Source organism: Pleurodeles waltl, chromosome 2_2 (assembly GCF_031143425.1).
Source record: "Pleurodeles waltl isolate 20211129_DDA chromosome 2_2, aPleWal1.hap1.20221129, whole genome shotgun sequence".
Taxonomy (NCBI): domain Eukaryota; kingdom Metazoa; phylum Chordata; class Amphibia; order Caudata; family Salamandridae; genus Pleurodeles; species Pleurodeles waltl.
The window spans coordinates 1183013727-1183033287 of NC_090439.1; the positions used below are offsets into that span (position 1 = coordinate 1183013727).

The window sequence follows — 19561 nt, forward strand, 5'->3', positions numbered from 1 at the left end:
AGAGCCATTGAGGATGTCAATTTGATTCAAACTGCAAGATTTGAATACAAACGTATTGTTAATGTGGCCAAAAGAGTGGGAGAAAGCTAAGTGGGAGACCCTACATACCGCCATCAAGAATAAAGATTTTAAGGTATTCTGGAGCATAGTAGCGACTGGACACCATGAGTCAGGACCTAGAATTGGAAATAATATATAAGCAGTTATGTGGATTGAGTACTTTTGACACTCTACAGTGAGGGTGTGGGGCAGGAAACGCAGGAGGACAGTAATTCTGCCTTAGAAGCACCCGGAGGAGGGGTGTTAAGTTGTGGAGGAGGGAGAGAGTACCTTCCTCTTATTATAGAGGAAACAGTGAGGGCCATCACTAAGATTGCCCCAGGGGAGGCTCCTGGGAGAGATAGAATCCCAGGTCATTTATTTTGTTCTGTGCTAGAAGTGTGGGGACCATACTTAGGGGCAGTGTTCAATGCCATTGTGGAGGGGATGGCAATTCCATATAGGTGGGCAGGGACGGAGAATATTCCCATCTATACAAAGGGATCTACCTTGTCGTCTAGTAAATATAGGCCCATAAGCCTGATAGGTGTTATGCAAAAAATATAGTTCAGAGTGATTTTAGAGTTTCTACAGTCCTGGATGGAGGATAGAGAAGTTCTTAGTCCCCTTCAAGCAGGCTTCTGTCCATGTACCTCGACTGTAGATCAAGTGTTCAGGCTGCAGCTCCTGTATTGAAAGTATGTGGTCTTCGAGGATGGTAGTCTGTACTTGATTTTTGTTGATGTATGCCCTGCATTTGATATGGTTTCTAGGGCATCTCTCTGGCAGATTCTAGTGGTCATGGGAGTCTCATCTTACCTGTGCCAAATGTTACAAAGGCTCCATGAGGGGAATTTTGCACAGGTAAGATGTGGGGAACGGGGGAACTTACAGAACCTTTTTACAGTTACAAAAGGAGTGCAGGGCTGCATACTGGCGCCGACTTTGTTCACTTTGTATATCAATGGGTTGATTGATGCACTGTCTAACATAAACAATGATGCTTCAAAGTGTGTGTCATGTAAGGTACCAGCACTGATGTTCACTGGTGACACCCATTTGCTCTTGAAGTCCCCCATGGGAATTGATAGCACGTCAGAACTTTGATAAGTAAATTCACAAGGAGACAAGCCTAGGTCAATTAACCTTTGTACCACGTTCGGGGACTTCCCAGTACGAGATATCTCTTTGGCATTACAGAATCAATAGATCAATAACCCAATCAATATTCACAGTTAATCAATAACATTTAATAATAATCAATAAAGTCAACACACCATGACCTTTCAGTCATGAATAACCACACCAATTTAGCTAAGTGTTAGGATATTTATTTCCCTATTCATTACAATCTACAGTCATTTCCGTTAATCTCATCAGCAATTCATCTCATTGGTAACTCCTCAGATTTATAATTAGAACACAATTAATCAATACATAGAGAATATTCATTCAGCATTAACATGTCATTAATAGAAGCAGCTTAGCAAAGTCTCAGTAGTACATGATTCAACAAAGCAAGAACTCCGTCATTTGTCTATTTGCGTCAGATATTAGAGAGCACCCTAACTAACCTCGAATTAGCATTAGCATGTTGGACTTCATGCAAAACAATTTAGCAAACACAAATTTGTAAAACATCTAACTATGGCCTCTATCAAAAGCGCAGTTGGTACCTAGAGAGAAAGGCAAACAGACAATTAAAATTTTTCATCAGATAGTTATCCATCCAACGAATCAGCAAACCGCGTCAGTCTTTGTCCTCAGGACATCAGTAGATTTACCATCAGCAAAGATAGGACAGGGCAAAGTCTCAGCATAGCATTAGCTAAGGAATGGGAATCTTCCCTCATACGGAGGAGAAGTAAGTATCAGGTAAGAACGGATAGAAGATGGTTAAAGTATCAGGAAGAATAAACGGCAAAGTCTCAAAAGAATGGCCTAGATGCCTCAGTAAAATGGCAAAGTATGGCTTGGAGTGGAATGTCCAATAATGGCTGATTTCTCCTCGGGTCATGCGGTTAAATCAATATTGCCTAATTTGCTCCTAATTCCTCATTGGACAATATTTAGTGCATCGTTATCCCTGTCCAATAATTCTCCACGCATTTCACTAGAATTTTCCATAAACCACAGTTCTCCTATCGTTGATTGGCCCATGTTATTGACGTCTTCATCGGTTTGAATGTCAGGTAAGAAAAGTTACACTTTACGCTCCAGTCAGTAGTTCCGTTGTTTTCCCCTAGGCTAGGCGACCTTGCACCTGTTACAATTTACACTGTTGCATTTGGCAAGAATGTCTCCTTGAGCAAGTCGGGTCTCATGAGAAAGAATTTACTACGGCTACACACACATCTATCTTCTGGAAAAGTACAGTTTCGTGTCCTTCAGGAAAACAGCACATTGGACGTTAGGAAAAACACAGTTTAATATGAGACCAGGCAGCTAGGCCCAGACTCTCGCTAAGCTAAGGCCTAGTAATTTAGTTAACAACCCCTAATACATGACTCTAATTATAATATGCTAATATAAATTCAAAACATAATTAATTCATTACTAATAAGTTTCATTAGTCCTCGTATACATTGGTAGCCACTCCCCATGGGCACATTTCAAACGTGTGTATTATTTTCTACGTTAACACATTTTCTATGCAGCTTCATTACAGAATATATTGCAAGCTTTTCATGTTAATATTGCTTTTAAAAGACACACTCCAACAGAATCCAAATTATATTGGATACATTGTATATATATATATACAGATACAGTATATATATATATATATTGGTCCTCAGACTTTACATCTAATGCTCCTCTATTCTCTCTTTTCTCACAGATCACTCACTGTGTCTGCAGTGAGAGATGCCCCCAGGCCCTCAGATTTTACATCCAATGCTCCTCTATTTCCTCTTTCCTCACAGATCACTCACTGTGTCTGCAGTGAGAGCTTGCCTTGCGTCTTCAGACTTTACATCTAATACTCCAATATTCCCTCTTTCCTTACAGATCACTCACTGTGTCTGCAGTGAGATCTGCTTCCCAGGCTCTCAGACTTTACAATTAATGCTCCTTTATTCCCACTTTCCTCACAGATCCCTCGCTGTGTCTGCAGTGAGAGCGGCTTCTGTGGGCCCTCAGACTTTACATCTAATACTTCTTCATTCCATCTTTCCTCACAGATCCCTCGCTGTGTCACAAGTGAGAGCTGCTTCTCTGGGTCCTCAGACTTTACATCTAATGCTCCTTTATTCCCTCTTTCCTCACAGATCCCTCGCTGTGTCACAAGTAAGAGCTGCTTCTCTGAGCACTCAGACTTTACATCTAATGCTCCTTTCTTCCCTCTTTCTTCACAGATTTCTTGCTCTGTCTGCAGTGAGAGTTGCCCCCGGGTCCTCAGACTTTACAATTAATGCTCCTTTATTCCCTTTCTCCACAGATCCTTCACTGTGTCTGCAGGGAGAACTGCCTACTGTGTCCTCAGACTTTATATCTTATGCTCCTTTATTCCCTATTTGCTCACAGAACCCTCACTCTTCCAGCAGTGAGAGCTTCACCCCGGGCTCTCAGACTTTACATCTAATGCACCTTTATTCCCTCTTTGCTCACATAATACTCACTCTGTCTGCAGTGAGAGGTGCCCGAGCCCTCAGACTTTACATCTAATGCTCCTCTACTTCCTCTTTCCTCACAGATCCCTCACTGAGTCTGCAGTGATAGGTTCCCCTAGACCCTCAGACTTAACATCTAATGCTCCTCTATTCCATCTTTCCTCACAGATTCATCGCTCTGTCTGTAGTAAGAGCTGCTTCTCTGAGACCTCAGCCTTTACACCTAATGCTCCTTTATTTCCTCTTTCCTCACAGATCCCTCACTCTGTCTACACTGAAAGCTGCCACCCAGGCCCTCAGACTTTACATCTAATGTTCCTCTATTCCCTCTTTCCTCACAGATCCGTCCCTGCATTTGTAGTGAGAGTTGCTTCCCGGGCCCTCAGACTTTACTTCTAATGCTCCTTTATTCCCTCTTTCCTCACAGATCCCTCGCTGTGTCACAAGTGAGGGCTGCTTCTCTGGGCCCTCAGACTCTCACATCTCATGCTCCTTTAGACCTCTTTCCTCACAGATCCCTTGCCCTTATACTTTAAATCTAATGTTCCTCGATTCCCTCTTTCCTCATCGATCAGTCACTTTACAGTGAGAGCTGCCCCCGAGCTCTCAGACTTTATATCTATTTCTCCTCTACTCCCTCTTTCCTCACAGATCACTCACCATCACTCACTGTGTCTGCAGTGAGAGTTGCCCCCCCGGGCCCTTACACTTTAAATCAAATGCTCCTTTATTCCCTCTTTCCTCACAGATCCCTTGCTCTGTCTGCAGTGATAGGTGGCCCAGCCCTTAGACTTTATATTTAATGGTCCTTTATTCCCTCTTTCCTCACAGATTCCTTGCTGTGTGTGCAGGGAGAACTGCCCCCGGCCCCTCAGATTTTATATCTATTGCTCCTTTATTCCCTCTGTCCTAACAGATCCCTTGCTCTGTCTGCAGTGAGAGTTGTTTCCCCTGGCCCTCAGACTTTACATCTAATTCTCCTTTATTCCCTCTTTCGTCACAGATCCCTCGCTCTGTCAGCAGTGAGAACTGCCCGTGCCCTCAGAGTTCACATCTGATGCTCATTTATTCCCTCTTTCCTCACAGGTTCCTCACTCTGTCTGCAGTGTGAGTTGACCCCCCGGGCCCTCAGACTTTACATCGTTTGCTCCTTTATTCCCTCTTTCCTCATGATACTTCGCTGTGTCTTCAGTGACAGCTGCTTCAAAGGCCCTCAGGCTTTACAATAATCCTGCATTTCCTCTGTCCTCACAGATCCCACGCTCTCTCTGCAGTGAGAGCTGCTTCCCTCTGCCCTCAGACTATACATCTAATGCTCCTTTATACCCTCTTTCCTCACAGATTCCTCACTATGTCTTTATTGAGAGGTGCCCCATGGACCGTCGGACTTCACATCTAATACTGCTCTATTCCCTCTTTCCTCACAGATTCCTTGCTCTGTCTGCCGTGAGAGCTGCACCCGCCAAGGCCCTCAGACTTTACAAATAATGCTCCTTTATTCCCTTTGCTCACAGATCCCTCACTCTGTCTGCAGAGAAAGCTGCCTCCCTGGGTCTTCAGACTTTATATTTTTTGCTCCTTTATTCCCTATTTCCTTCCAGATCCCTTGCTCTATCTCCAGTGAGAGCTGCCCCCGGCCCTCTGACTTTACATCTAATGCTCCTCTATTCACTCTTTCCTCACAGATCCTTCGCTGTGTCTGCAGTGAGAGCGGCTTCCCTGGGCCCTCAGACTTTACAGCTAATGCTCCTTTATTCTGTCTTTTTCACAGATCCCTCGCTCTGTCTGCAGAGAGGGCTGCCCCCTGGCCCTCAGACTTTACATCTAATGCTCCTTTATTCCCTCTTTCCTCACAGATCCCTTGATTTGTTCACAGTGAAAGATTCCCTCCTGGGCCCTCCAACTTTACATCTAATGCTTTTTATTCCCTCTTTCTACACAGATCCCTCGCTCCATCTGCAATGCGAGCTACCCCCCGGGCCCTCAATCAATCAATCAATCAATAATTTGTTAAGCGTGCTACTCACCCGGTAGGGTCTAAGATGCCGGGGGGTACTAATGCTCGAAGAGCCAGGGCTTGCGGTGCTTCCTGAAGATCAAGAGGTCCTGGGTCAGACGTAGGTTGACGGGGAGGGAGTTCCAGGTCTTGGCGGCAAGGTGGGAGAAGTATCTTCTGCTGGCTGTGGTTCAGTGGACGCGGGGGACGGTGGCGAGGGCAAGGTTGGCGGAGCGTAGGTGGCGTGTTGGGATGTGGGAGTTGAGACGCTCATTGATGTAGACAGGTCCAGTGTCGTGGAGAGCCTTGTGAGTGTGGATCAGGAGTTTGAAGATGATCCTTTTTTTTACTGGGAGCCAGTGGAGGTCAGTGGAGGTCTTTGAGGTGGGCTGAGATCTGTTCGTGGCGAGGGAGGTTGAGGATGAGTCGCGCTGAGGCATTCTGGATGCGCTGAAGTTTTCTCTGTGCACTGAAGTTTTCTCTGTGTGCTGAAGTTTTCCCTCACACTCTACAACGAATGCTCTTCTATTCCCTCTTTCCTACCAGATCACTCACTGTGTCTGCAGTAAGAGCTGCCCCCCAGGCCCTCAGACTTTACATCAAATACTCCTTTATTCCCTTGTTCCTCACAGTTTCAACGCTCTGTCTGCAGTGAGAGCTGATTCTCTGGGTCCTCAGACTTTACATATTTTTCTCCTTTATTTCCGCTTTTCTCACAGATCCAGTGGCGTAGCGTGGGGGGTGCAGGGGGGGCCGGCCGCACCGGGCGCAACAACTGGGGGGGGACTCGAGTGCTAAAATCCATGGGTTGGGGGGCCCAAATTACTTGATTGCCCCAGGTGCTGACAACCCACGCTACGCCACTGCACAGATCCCTCACTCTGTCCGCTGTGGGAGCTGCCCACATGGGCCCTCAGATTTGACATATTATGCTCCTATATTCCCTTTTTCCTCGCAGATCCCTCACTCAGTCTGTAGTGACAGCTACCCCCGGGACCTCAGACTTTATATCTAATGCTCCTTTATTCCCTCTTTCCTCACAGATCTCTCACTGTGTCTGCAGTGAGAGCTGCCCCCATGGGCCCTCCGACTTAACATCTAATGCTCCTTCAACTCCCTCTTTCCTCACAGATCACTCGCTGTGGCATGCAGTGAGAGATGCCCTCCTGGGCCCTCAGACTTTCCATCTAATGCTCCTTTCTTTGCTATTTCCTCACAGATTCCTCGCTCTGTCTACAGTGAGAACTGCCCCGCCGGACCCTCAGACTTCACATTGAATGCTCCTCTATTCCCTCTTTCCTCACAGATCTCTTGCTGTTTCTGCAGTGAGATCTGTCTCCAGGTCCTTAGACTTTACAATTAATGCTCCTCTATTCCCTCTTTTCTCACAGATCCTTCACTATGTCTGCAGTAAGAGCTGCCTCCCTGCGCCCTCAGACTTTAAATTTAATGCTCATTCATTCCCTCTTTCCTCACAGATCCCTTGCTCTGTCTGCAGTGAGAGCTGCCCTCCCCAGACCCCCAGACTTTACATCTTTTGTTCCTTTATTCCCTCTTTCCTCACAGATCCCTTACTCTGTCTGCAGTGAGAGCTGCCCCCCTGAGTTCTTTGACTTTACATCTATTGCTCCTTTAACTCCTTCTTTCCTCACAGATCCCTCGCTGTGTCTGAATTAAGAACTGCTTCCCAGGCCCTCAGAGTTTACATCTAATGCTCCTTTATTCCCTATTTCCTCACAGATCACTCACTGTGTCTGCTGTGAGAGCTGCCCCTCCTGGGCCCTCAGACTTTACATCTAATGCGCCTTTATTCCCTCTTTCCTTACGTAAACAAGTTTTTATTAGTTAATTAAAACCATAAACTTTTCCTTCCACATAAAAATTTAACAGAGCAATTTTAGTCTAATAAAGCAATTACAGATCTTGAGTTTAGAATGAAATGGTATATAAGATTTCCTTCCACATAAAAATAAAAAAAAAGATCTTACTTAGTGCTATAAGGCATTAATAATAATAGGGCAACAGAACAATCTGTTTGTAGATAAGGCAAATACAGCGAAAAAAGAAAAAAAGTCCTGTGTTTAAAATGAAATGGTATATAAAATTTCCTTCCACATAGAAATTTTAAAAGAGAGCAGTAATAGACTAATGATGCATTAGTAAACATAAGACAAGGTGGGAAGAGACCTTCTATCGATTTTATTTACCCCTACTTAAGTCTCATTGTTAGTACCAGATTTTATTGCAGCACCTGCTAAGCAACCCAAATGAACTACCTAGAAGCCTTTCCTTCTTTAAGATGGTCAGAGTAGGTTATAGAGATTTTGTTATCATTTCCGACCTCCCTATGACTTGGTTATTTCGAGAGGCTGTGATTTTGAGCGAGAAAATTTCCAAAAATTGGAACCAGCCTAATGTTCAATATTGTATTTTAAGGGTTAAAAGCTGCAATTAATGCATGTCTGTAGGATCTAATTCTTAAATCGTTTAATTCTTTTTTTCAGTAAGAGTATCCTTTCAACCACCAAAGCTGGACAAATGCAGACCACATGCACCAAGGTTTCATCTGCTAGATGACAAAGACGGCGCTCCTGGGAGCCTAGTTGCTGCTCCTTCTTCCATTTTGTCATGAAGTCCAATGTTGGGACTTCACCCGAACTTACGACCAAGCCCCACAAGGGGCCAGCAGAGTACAAAACCAAAACCCATCACGCCTGCGCTGCCCCCCCAACTAACATGGGTTAATGTGGGCAGCAAGGGACACAAGACTGCCACGGGTCAGTGGGAAGATGGGTATAAGGAGCAAAACCGGTAAACAGAGCAAAATCATTCACTTATAACAGACACGAATACCCAGGAGTCTATTCTCCAGTTACTCTGGATTCCAGAATTCACCTCTAGGTCCTCCACAGACATTCTTAATCGCTCTTCTATCTTAAGAATCATAAAAGCCTTATCGGATCTCCAGTTTGTAGCCTCGGAGGACCTCGCAGCAAAAAAATGTATTCATGCAAGAGGCAACCAACACACGGATCCAATCTCACCATCTTCTTGGCACCAGATATCCCAAAGCGGATCTTGAAAAGAAAGGACCTATTGAAAGCCTGGGGCATTGAGGTGACCATCTTCAAAGGAGAGCGCTATCCAACTCCGTTACTAGCCTCACAATACCTGGGAAATCCCAAAGACACATGGTAGGTTTGGAAAGGAGTACATTAGGTCAGCAGACCCATTGAAGAAAAGCCCAATGGGAAAAGTCCACCTAAGCACCCGCTGACAGTCCAAGTATGGAGAGAAGAAGGTCGCTGTGGTTCAGTGGACGCGGGGGACGGTGGCGAGGGCAAGGTTGGCAGAGCGGAGGTGGCGTGTTGGGATGTGGGAGTTGAGACGCTCATTGATGTAGACAGGTCCAGTGTCGTGGAGAGCCTTGTGAGTGTGGATCAGGAGTTTGAAAATGATCCTTTTTTTTACTGGGAGCCAATGGAGGTCTTTGAGGTGGGCTGAGATCTGTTCGTGGCGAGGGAGGTTGAGGATGAGTCGTGCTGAGGCATTCTGGATGCGCTGAAGTTTTCTCTGTGCACTGAAGTTTTCTCTGTGTGCTGAAGTTTTCCCTCACACTCTACAACGAATGCTCTTCTATTCCCTCTTTCCTACCAGATCACTCACTGTGTCTGCAGTAAGAGCTGCCCCCCAGGCCCTCAGACTTTACATCAAATACTCCTTTATTCCCTCGTTCCTCACAGTTTCAACGCTCTGTCTGCAGTGAGAGCTGATTCTCTGGGTCCTCAGACTTTACATATTTTTCTCCTTTATTTCTGCTTTTCTCACAGATCCAGTGGCGTAGCGTGGGGGGTGCAGGGGGGGCCTGCCGCACCGGGCGCAACATCTGGGGGGGGGACTCGAGTGCTAAAATCCACGGGTTAGGGGGCCCAAATTACTTGCCTTGCTACGGGTGCTGACAACCCACGCTACGCCACTGCACAGATCCCTCACTCTGTCCGCTGTGGGAGCTGCCCACATGGGCCCTCAGATTTGACATATTATGCTCCTATATTCCCTTTTTCCTCGCAGATCCCTCACTCAGTCTGTAGTGACAGCTACCCCCGGGCCCTCAGACTTTATATCTAATGCTCCTTTATTCCCTCTTTCCTCACAGATCTCTCACTGTGTCTGCAGTGAGAGCTGCCCCCATGGGCCCTCCGACTTAACATCTAATGCTCCTTCAACTCCCTCTTTCCTCACAGATCACTCGCTGTGGCCTGCAGTGAGAGATGCCCTCCTGGGCCCTCAGACTTTCCATCTAATGCTCCTTTCTTTGCTATTTCCTCACAGATTCCTCGCTCTGTCTACAGTGAGAACTGCCCCCCCGGACCCTCAGACTTCACATTGAATGCTCCTCTATTCCCTCTTTCCTCACAGATCTCTTGCTGTTTCTGCAGTGAGATCTGTCTCCGGGTCCTTAGACTTTACAATTAATGCTCCTCTATTCCCTCTTTTCTCACAGATCCTTCACTATGTCTGCAGTAAGAGCTGCCTCCCTGCGCCCTCAGACTTTAAATTTAATGCTCATTCATTCCCTCTTTCCTCACAGATCCCTTGCTCTGTCTGCAGTGAGAGCTGCCCTCCCCAGACCCCCAGACTTTACATCTATTGTTCCTTTATTCCCTCTTTCCTCACAGATCCCTCACTCTGTCTGCAGTGAGAGCTGCCCCCCTGAGTTCTTTGACTTTACATCTATTGCTCCTTTAACTCCTTCTTTCCTCACAGATCCCTCGCTGTGTCTGAATTAAGAACTGCTTCCCAGGCCCTCAGAGTTTACATCTAATGCTCCTTTATTCCCTATTTCCTCACAGATCCCTTGCTGTGTCTGCAGTGAGAGCTGCTTCCCGGGGGCCTCAGACTTTACATCTAATACTCCTCTATTCCCTCTTTCCTCATAGATTCTTCCCTCTGTCTGCAGGGAGAGCTGCCACTCTGGGCCCTCAGGCTTTACATCTAAAACTCCTTTATTCCCTCTTTCCTCATAGATCCCTCACTGTGTTTTCAGTGAGAGATGCCCCCGGGCCCTCAGACTTTACATCTAATGCTCCTCTATTCCCTCTTTCCTCACAAATCACTCACTGTGTCTGCAGTGAGAGATGCCCCCGGGCCCTCAGACTTTCATCTAATGTTCATGTATTCCCTCTTTCCTCACAGATCACTCATCATCTCTCGGTACATCTGCAGTGAGAGCTTCCCCCTGGGCCTTCAGATTTTTTATATTTAATGCTCCTCTATTCCCTCTTTCCTCACAGATCACTCACTGTGTCTGCTGTGAGAGCTGCCCCTCCTGGGCCCTCAGACTTTACATCTAATGCGCATTTATTCCCTCTTTCCTTACGTAAACAAGTTTTTATTAGTTAATTAAAACCATAAACTTTTCCTTCCACATAAAAATTTAACAGAGCAATTTTAGTCTAATAAAGCAATTACAGATCTTGAGTTTATTATGAAATGGTATATAAGATTTCCTTCCACATAAAAATTAAAAAATAGATCTTACTTAGTGCTATAAGGCATTAATAATAATAGGGCAACAGAACAATCGAAAATAGGGCAAATACAGCGAAAAAAGAAAAAAAGTCCTGTGTTTAAAATGAAATGGTATATAAAATTTCCTTCCACATAGAAATTTTAAAAGAGAGCAGTAATAGACTAATGAGGCATTAGTAAACATAAGACAAGGTGGGAAGAGACCTTCTATCGATTTTATTTACCCCTACTTAAGTCTCATTGTTAGTACCAGACTTTATTGCAGCACATGCTAAGCAACCCAAATGAACTACCTAGAAGCCTTTCCTTCTTTAAGATGGTCAGAGTAGGTTATAGAGATTTTGTTATCATTTCCGACCTCCCTATGACTTGGTTATTTCGAGAGGCTGTGATTTTGAGCGAGAAAATTTCCAAAAATTGGAACCAGCCTAATGTTCAATATTGTATTTTAAGGGTTAAAAGCTGCAATTAATGCATGTCTGTAGGATCTAATTCTTAAATCGTTTAATTCTTTTTTTCAGTAAGAGTCTCCTTTCAACCACCAAAGCTGGACAAATGCAGACCACATGCACCAAGTTTTCATCTGCTAGATGACAAAGACGGCACTCCTGGGAGCCTACTTGCTGCTCCTTCTTCCATTTTGGCATGAAGTCTAATGTTGGGACTTCACCCAGCCTAAGTCTGAGAAAGGATTGCTTGATTTTCTGTGAGTAGGAGCCAGCCATCAGTAGTGATTCTTTAAACGTTTTGTAGGAGTTAAGGATCAACCAACTATGCTCCCTTTTGGTCAATGAGACCCTATCTTCTAGCCAGCTCTGTAATTTACGTGCTTTACTCACGGCTTTATTAAAAACGGGGATCGGTAGAGACCGGTCCCATACCTCATCTAAGTTTAAAAGACTCTTACTTTTTTCTAGATACCTTATGTAGTTGCAGTTCCCTCTTTCTAGGATAATTTCCAGCCAGACTAGATTGGCTAAAGACCCTTTTGGAGCGCAGCTCAATTTGTAGCAGCATTTAATATATGCCACGGGTCGGGCTAACGACAGTTTGACCAGCATGAATTTCAGTCTGACCTGGGCTGGCGAAGCACGCCCAGGGAGCCGAAAAACGCGCTTATAGGTCTTTATCAGAAGCTTATCCAGTAGACCTACTTCCATCCCCCTCATTATTTCGGTCCCATGGGTGATAGTTGGAAGTAGTTTCGTTCTCATTACAGCTGTTAATGGGTTCAGAGCATGACCACAGATTTAGTTTGCTAGCTGCTTAAGTAAGGGCCTGCATCTTGTTTTTTATTGCTTCTTTTTGTGGTGTGAAATTACCTCTAGCGTCCACCACAAATCCTAGGTATCTATATGATGTTACTTCCTCTAGGATTTTCCCATTCATATGCCATTTACATTGGCTGGTTGGCCTATGGTTTAAGGTAATCATTTTAGATTTTTTCTGATTGATTTCTAAATCATTAGATCCTGAGTATTCTTCTAATGCCTTTAACAAATTCTGCATGCCTATTCTGGTGTTACTGATTAATAGTAGATCATCTGCATATAGCAGATTGGATACTTGTTGACCGCCCAATGAGGGAGAGTGGGATGAATGACCATTTAACATGGTGGGGAGATCTGCTATGTACAGGTTGAAGAGTGTTGGGGCCAATACACAGCCTTGCTTCACACCCACTGTTGTTTTAACTGCCTTGGATAGATGAGAGCCTTCCCCCAATTTAACCTTCACCCAAGTATCAGAAAATATCATTTTGATGGCATTTAAAATAAGATGTGGCAACCCCCACAGTAATAGTTTGGCCCACAATTTGCCACAGGAGACACAGTCAAAAGCAGCTTTAAAGTCAACAAAACATAAATAGGTTGGAGTCCCCTTTGCTTTTGCTCTGTTCATGATCAGACCTAGCCCCATAAGATTTGTTAATGTTCCTTGGTGCTTGGTGAAGCCAGTTTGATTAAAGGGCAGAATATTGTTATCTGTAATCCAGGCTTCTAGATGTTGTAGCACACAGCAGGAAAAGTACTTGAGGTCAACGTCTAAAAGAGCGATTAGTCTGTAGTTGCTTGGGGAGAGCGCGCTCCCACCCTTATATATGGGGTGGATTATTAAGCCTTTCCAGGATGCCGGGACGCTGCCTGTTGTGAGCACATCATTGAACATTGCAGCCAGGAAATTGGCCTATCTTTCAGTTTCTTGTTTGGAAAATGCTTGCGGTAAGCCATTAGGGCTGGGGGCGCAGTCCGTTTGTGACTTTCCAATAAGTTTTAATAGTTCTGGTGCCGTAATTTTCAAAGCTTCATGGACGCTGTGTTCCCAGCCAATCATGTGCCCCTGAATTTGAGGGGCCTTCTTCGCTGGTCAGTTCTTTTAGATGGGACTTTAAATGGGATACCCATACTTCCTCTGTAATGTTTGCATTATTGCCTGCTTTTGCACCTTTTTCTATTGTATTGATGATTTTCCAAAATCTTTTGGAGTCAGATGTTTTGGTCGCAAAATGTAGTTTGGCCCACAGGACCTCCTGTTGGCTTTTTTTTAACGCTCCATAGATCCCTTTTATACAATTTCCTTTGCTCTCTCAGAGCGGTCAATATCGATCCATTATCTGGCATTTCTGGGCGCAGTTATCTTAACAGTTTACATACGGCTGCTTTCCTTTTGCGCACTGGCAGCGGTAAACGTGAACTTTGGAGGTGATTCAATTGTGCTTCCTTTCTCGTGTTACTTAAAGAATATTTTTTTATGAGGTCGAGGGCAAAATTCTCCCAGACTGTTGTCAACTTTGCCCCACTTGTGGTCAATGATTCTAACTTTCGTAGGGCCTCTTCTGCCTGACTTTCAATGGTGTCAGAGGACCATTTGAGGCGCTTAAGATTTTCGGTGTCCAATGCCCCGTTTAGGGCTACCACTTTCTCTGGTTTTTGTGGTGATGCACAGATTCCAAATACCTGTGACTTATGATCACTCTCCGTGTGGTCCATGATGGTAAAAGAGTTTACTAACTTATATATGGCCAGGGACACCAAAGTGTAGTCTAAATAGGAGACCGATTTCCTGGAGAATCTTGTCCAAGCCGGTGGAATATCGGGGCACTTCCATCCGTTTAGCACAAAGAGGCCTACTGATTCACAAGTGCGTATAAAATTCTCCCCTATTTTGTCTTTCCTGAGTTTTTTTGGGAGGGTTTGGCTGATCTTACTGTGCTTTCTATCCTTAATAACTGAGTTAACACTTTGTTTGCTTCCATTTTTTATTTTTTTTGGATTGATGTATATGTTATCCAGAATCAATGGTTCCTGTGTGTTTTTCCCCCAATCGTCTAGCCGGAGTAATTGAGCGGGTTGGTCTTCTTCCTTATGCTCAGAGATTTTTACCAAAAGGCACGTACTGACGTGGATGGCTAAGCCTCCCTTCGGCCTACTGGGCCTATTTGTTTTCGTTGCTGGGCTAAGATATTCCATGAATCCCATTATCGGTATTGATTCCATTGCCCAGGTTTCCTGTAGGAGTAAAATGTTGAAGGAACTGAAGAAATGTATTACTGCAGGATCCTCCAGTTTTGCCCGTAGGCCACCGACATTCCAGGAGCAAATGGATAATGTGCTGTGTGCGGGTTGATCCTTACTTATTCAATTGGTGCCCATCGGTCTTAGGGATAAATGTGTCGCTGCCCATTCCCTTTCTGAAGATATTTGTTGCCCCAAGACCACTCTTTCCCTCCCTTCTTCTCTCCATACTTGGACTGTCAGCGGGTGCTTAGGTGGACTTTTCTCATTGGGCTTTTCTTCAATGGGTCTGCTGGCCTAATGTACTCCTTTCCAAACCTACCATGTGCCTTTGGGATTTCCCAGGTATTGTGAGGCTAGTAACGGAGTTGGATAGCGCTCTCCTTTGAAGATGGTCACCTCAATGCCCCAGGCTTTCAATAGGTCCTTTCTTTTCAAGATCCGCTTTGGGATATCTGGGGCCAAGAAGATGGTGAGTGTTGGATCCGTGTGTTGGTTGCCTCTTGCATGAATACATTTTATTGCTGCGAGGTCCTCCGAGGCTACAAACTGGAGATCCGATAAGGCTTTTATGATTCTTAAGATAGAAGAGCGATTAAGAATGTCTGTGGAGGACCTAGAGGTGAATTCTGGAATCCAGAGTAACTGGAGAATAGACTCCTGGGTATTCGTGTCTGTTATAAGTGACTGATTTTGCTCTGTTTACCGGTTTTGCTCCTTATACCCATCTTCCCACTGACCCGTGGCAGTCTTGTGTCCCTTGCTGCCCACATTAACCCATGTTAGTTGGGGGGGGCAGCGCAGGCGTGATGGGTTTTGGTTTTGTACTCTGCTGGCCCCTTGTGGGGCTTGGTCTTAAGTTTGTTGATAAGCCAATTGCTGCGGGTGGCCTCAGAGGGGACTTTGTTGGATTGGTATTGTCTGTTGAGGCGGGGAGTGTCATCACATCTACTATTGTGTTAGAGCATGTATTTATGTGGGTAGTAATGTTTCTATTACACCCTCCATTTGACGTCGCTTGGTCTTTAGGTGGTTCCTTTAGGCTAGTATCAGTACTTTTTATGGCAATTTGTTGACGAAGTTGTGCGGACTTCCTTCCCTTCCTTTCCCGCTTACGTTCTCTTTTTGAAAGGGTCCGGGTTGTGGGAAACTCAGGATTCCCAGGCTTATTGATGGACTGTAGCGGAGGATGATTCTCCATGAGTTCCATACTAGCACTTGCTAGGTGGCGGCTGTCAGCCAACAATCTCTGCTCACTTATAGTCAGTGAAACGGGCGCTAGGGAGGAAAGGGGCTGCTGCTTCTCTTGTTCCTGCTCCCTTGGTGTAGAATTGAGCATGGTGGAGAGTGGTTTAGTGCCCGTATGTTCCTCTTTTTGGGTGAAGCAGATTTCTTAAAGTATTCTCTCTATGATTTGCGCAGTTGAGATGTCTTTTCTACTACCTCCTTACAGGAACAGATTGTAAAGTCATTAGAATGATTGATTGCGCCCTTGTTATAAGTGTGTTTAATTTTTCTAACTTACTGTCAATCCCAGAGACAAATACTGCCAGGGTATTTAGCAAGTCAACTTGAATGTCCATTTTATTTGAGTGAAATTGCAGTGCCATGACTGTTGCTTGCATTGAATTTAGGATTGCAGCCCACATTTCTTCTGACCTGACCGCCACTGGGGCTCGTCTATTTAAGTCGGGCTCTTGGTTACCACTTGATAATACTTTATTTATTGTTGTTTTATGGGGGGCTTTCTGTGCGGCTGTCACTGTTTCTGCCATTGCTTATAAAGACCTGTTCTATAACCCAGATGTCCTGTTCTTCTTTTTCACAGTCGTACGTTGGAAAAGAGTGGAGTTTCAGACTTTGGCAGAATTGGCCACCTTCCTGAGATTCTTGTTCTAAATGTTCTGCGATTGCCACCAGTTCTGAGCCAGGATGGGTAGCTAAGCTGGACTAGATGTCCATTGGTACTTAGTGGCGTCTAGGGATTTATTGCATGGAGTTAAGTCTTGCCTAGGATTGTAGAGAGATCCAGATGTAGGAGTAGCTGGTACTGCGTCTTCCTGGACTGTGCTTGATGCATCTACTTTCATAGGGTGATTTTTCCTGATCACAACTGTTGGCGATAGGGGGAGGGGAGGAGGTGGATTCATCCTGAGTTTCTTTTCGTTGCTTCCTTGCTGTTGCCGGTCTTGGCAGGATGGGGTTTTTCTCCAACACTTGTTTGGGATGGAGCCAGGGAATCGATCCTTTTTCTGACGGCGCAGATTCCAGCAGTAGTGAAGTAGTCGGTTATCTTGCGATGCTTGGGAGAGACTACGGACTCTGGAGCCCCCTCCGACCTGGTCATCGATTTCCAAAAGCCGGGCTCTCCCCAGTTCATTTCTTCCATCCTGGAGTTTTGGTCGCCTCCCCCACGTGAGCCGTTTGTTAGATTATGCCTCCTGCATGGGAGGGGGAGATGCTGTTCGCTGCTTGCTCTCCTTTTTGGGGTCGCTTCATCCAGAGCCAGGTCTCCTTTCCTTTTTCTCTTACCTTGTTTTGCCGGATGGTTGATAATACTGCCTCGAGCTTTGCCTGATCTCATGGTAGTTACATTTTGCTGTCTTAGAGCGGGGTGATTTTGGGCGGGCTGAGTGGGAAAGATAGGCCTTGTTGTGCCTTGTTGTGCCTTTTATTATTTTGAGGCAGTTGAGGATGCCGTCCTCCAAGAAGACATTTTTACTTTAACGTACGTTGTTTTCTGAGGGTGCAATGAAGGTAACCCTCAGGGGGAATTTGAAGCTTTTGGGGGCTTGGGTCCTGGGGGGCACAGAGAGTCCAGAAGTGCCAGACCGTGCCGGTCATTGTTGATCCCTCCTGCTCCTGCCCGGGCTACCCAGGCATGTGGGGTCCCTGAGCAATGTGGAAGGGTGGTGGAGGGGCCGGGGTAAGGAGTAAGGTGGGTGTGTTGGGGCCACTGACTACCAGGTGAGACTACCAGGATGGGTGGGAGCGAGGGGTGCTGCACGTCCTGGCAGTGGAACCGGGCCGCACCAGAGACTGGACCAGCTTCTTCCCGCCTTGTTGCCCTTCTTGCCCTTCTTGCCTCCCCTTAGCCCCCTGCCCACTGCTGCTCACCTGCTCGCTTGCCTCTTGCTGGTGCTGGGGGTCACGTCATGGGCCGCACCTGGTGTAGAGGGCCGGTAGCTGATGCCCTGAAGCCTGGCCTGGACTGGACACCCGGTACACCGTCCTTGAAGGGTGTCCCTCTTTTCTTTTCTTTTGCCACCATAAATTGTAGCCCCCACCTATGCTCCGCGCAAGCCGCACCCGCGATCGGGCCGCTTCCGCGGGGGTCCGCAAAGGGGAGAGGACGCTGCTGCGGGGCTCCTCTGTGCACGCTTCTGTGCACACCGACGGCCGCTGCCACACTGACACTGACTGCTGCGGGCTGCTGCGGGCAGGATCCTGGGCCTGCCGCCCGTGCTGGCCCGTGCTGGCCCGTGCTGGCCCGTGCTGGCGGAGCACACCAGTGGCAAGCGGCGAGCGGCCAGTTTTCAGCGGGACCGCTGCTGCTGCCGCTCCGCTCTGCTCCGCATGAACCGGAACCGGAAGTGCTGCAGAGTATCGCTTCCGTATCGTCGTAGGTCACTCACTACGTGTAACTGGAAACTGAGAGCCTCTTTCCTTACAGATTCCTCACTCTGCCTGCAATGAGAGCGCCCCCCCTGGCCCTTATACTTTACATCTAATGCTCTTTAATTCCCTTTTTCCTCACAGATCCCTTACTGTGTCTGCAGTGAGGGCTGCTTCCCTGGGGCTTCAGACTTTACATCTAATGCTTATTTATTCCCTCTTTCCTCACAGATCCCTTGCTCTGTATGCAGTGAGAGCTGCCCCTCTGTGCCATCAGAGTTTACATCTAATACTCCTTTATTCCCTCATATCGCACAGATCCCTCACTTTGTTTGCAGTTAGAGCTACCCACCTGGGCCCTCCGTCTTTGTATCTGATGTTCCTTTCTTCTCTCTTTCCTCACAGATTCCTCGCTCTGTCTGCAGTGAGAGCTGCCTCCCTGGGTACCGAAAAGCTTCAATAGAGGGGAGGCCCATCTGCTGCTTTGACTGTGTGCACTGTGCCGAAGGAGAGTTTTCAAATAGGACTGGTGAGAGGATACTTTATAGTTCTTGCAAAACAGAGTCCAGTTGTGTCAAAGTACACATATGAGTAGGTGTTTTTATACAAATGAATTGTTTGACACTTGAAATAATATTTCAAAGATGCTGAAACATTGGATGGACAGATTTAACCAAGAGGTATGTGGGTCTCATTTCATCACATGTCTGTGTCATGAATGCAGACCTGTTACTACTCAGAAGCAATTATACTGCAAAAATGGATTCCAAAGGCATTGTCATTCCAAAGCCTTAAAACATGTTCTCTGTGATACACATAGACATTAGTGGGAGCGATGAGGGTGCAGTGCTGAGAAGGGAAGATATTGTGAGAAGGAGAACAAGTGGTCACCCGAGTTGACCAGGACTTGCTGCCAACAATGGTCCACTTGCGGTCCATCAGAACTTGTTGTTGGCTGCGAGTTCTACTTGATGCTGGTGATCCTCCATGGGATGATTTATATAAGGAATAACTGAATCCATTGAACTAATACTAATTTAGTTGTCTCACTGCTGGCATTTGTGCCTATGTGTCTTGTTGCTGCAGAGCATCAAGAATGTGTCCTCATTGTTCAAACACTTCTGTCTGTTTGATGCTTGTCTTCTTATTGTTACTTTCACTTCCTAATCCTGTGTAGACAAGTGATCAGCTCTCTGTCCTTTGGCCTAGTGTGCACGGACATGTCCCTCTTCCTCTATACTATCTAGAGCTAT

The 19561-nt window shown here is 45.9% G+C and overlaps 1 protein-coding gene across 1 annotated transcript in view; it reads left to right on the plus strand.

Annotated features, from left to right (window-relative positions):
* LOC138279142 (vomeronasal type-2 receptor 26-like) overlaps nt 1-19561 on the plus strand; it is a 65426-nt gene that overhangs the window by 36470 nt on the left and 9395 nt on the right. Inside the window, exon 4 of the mRNA XM_069219375.1 lies at nt 18714-18837. Within this exon, the coding sequence (XP_069075476.1) occupies nt 18714-18837 (124 nt within the window). The remainder of the gene's footprint in view (nt 1-18713; nt 18838-19561) is intronic.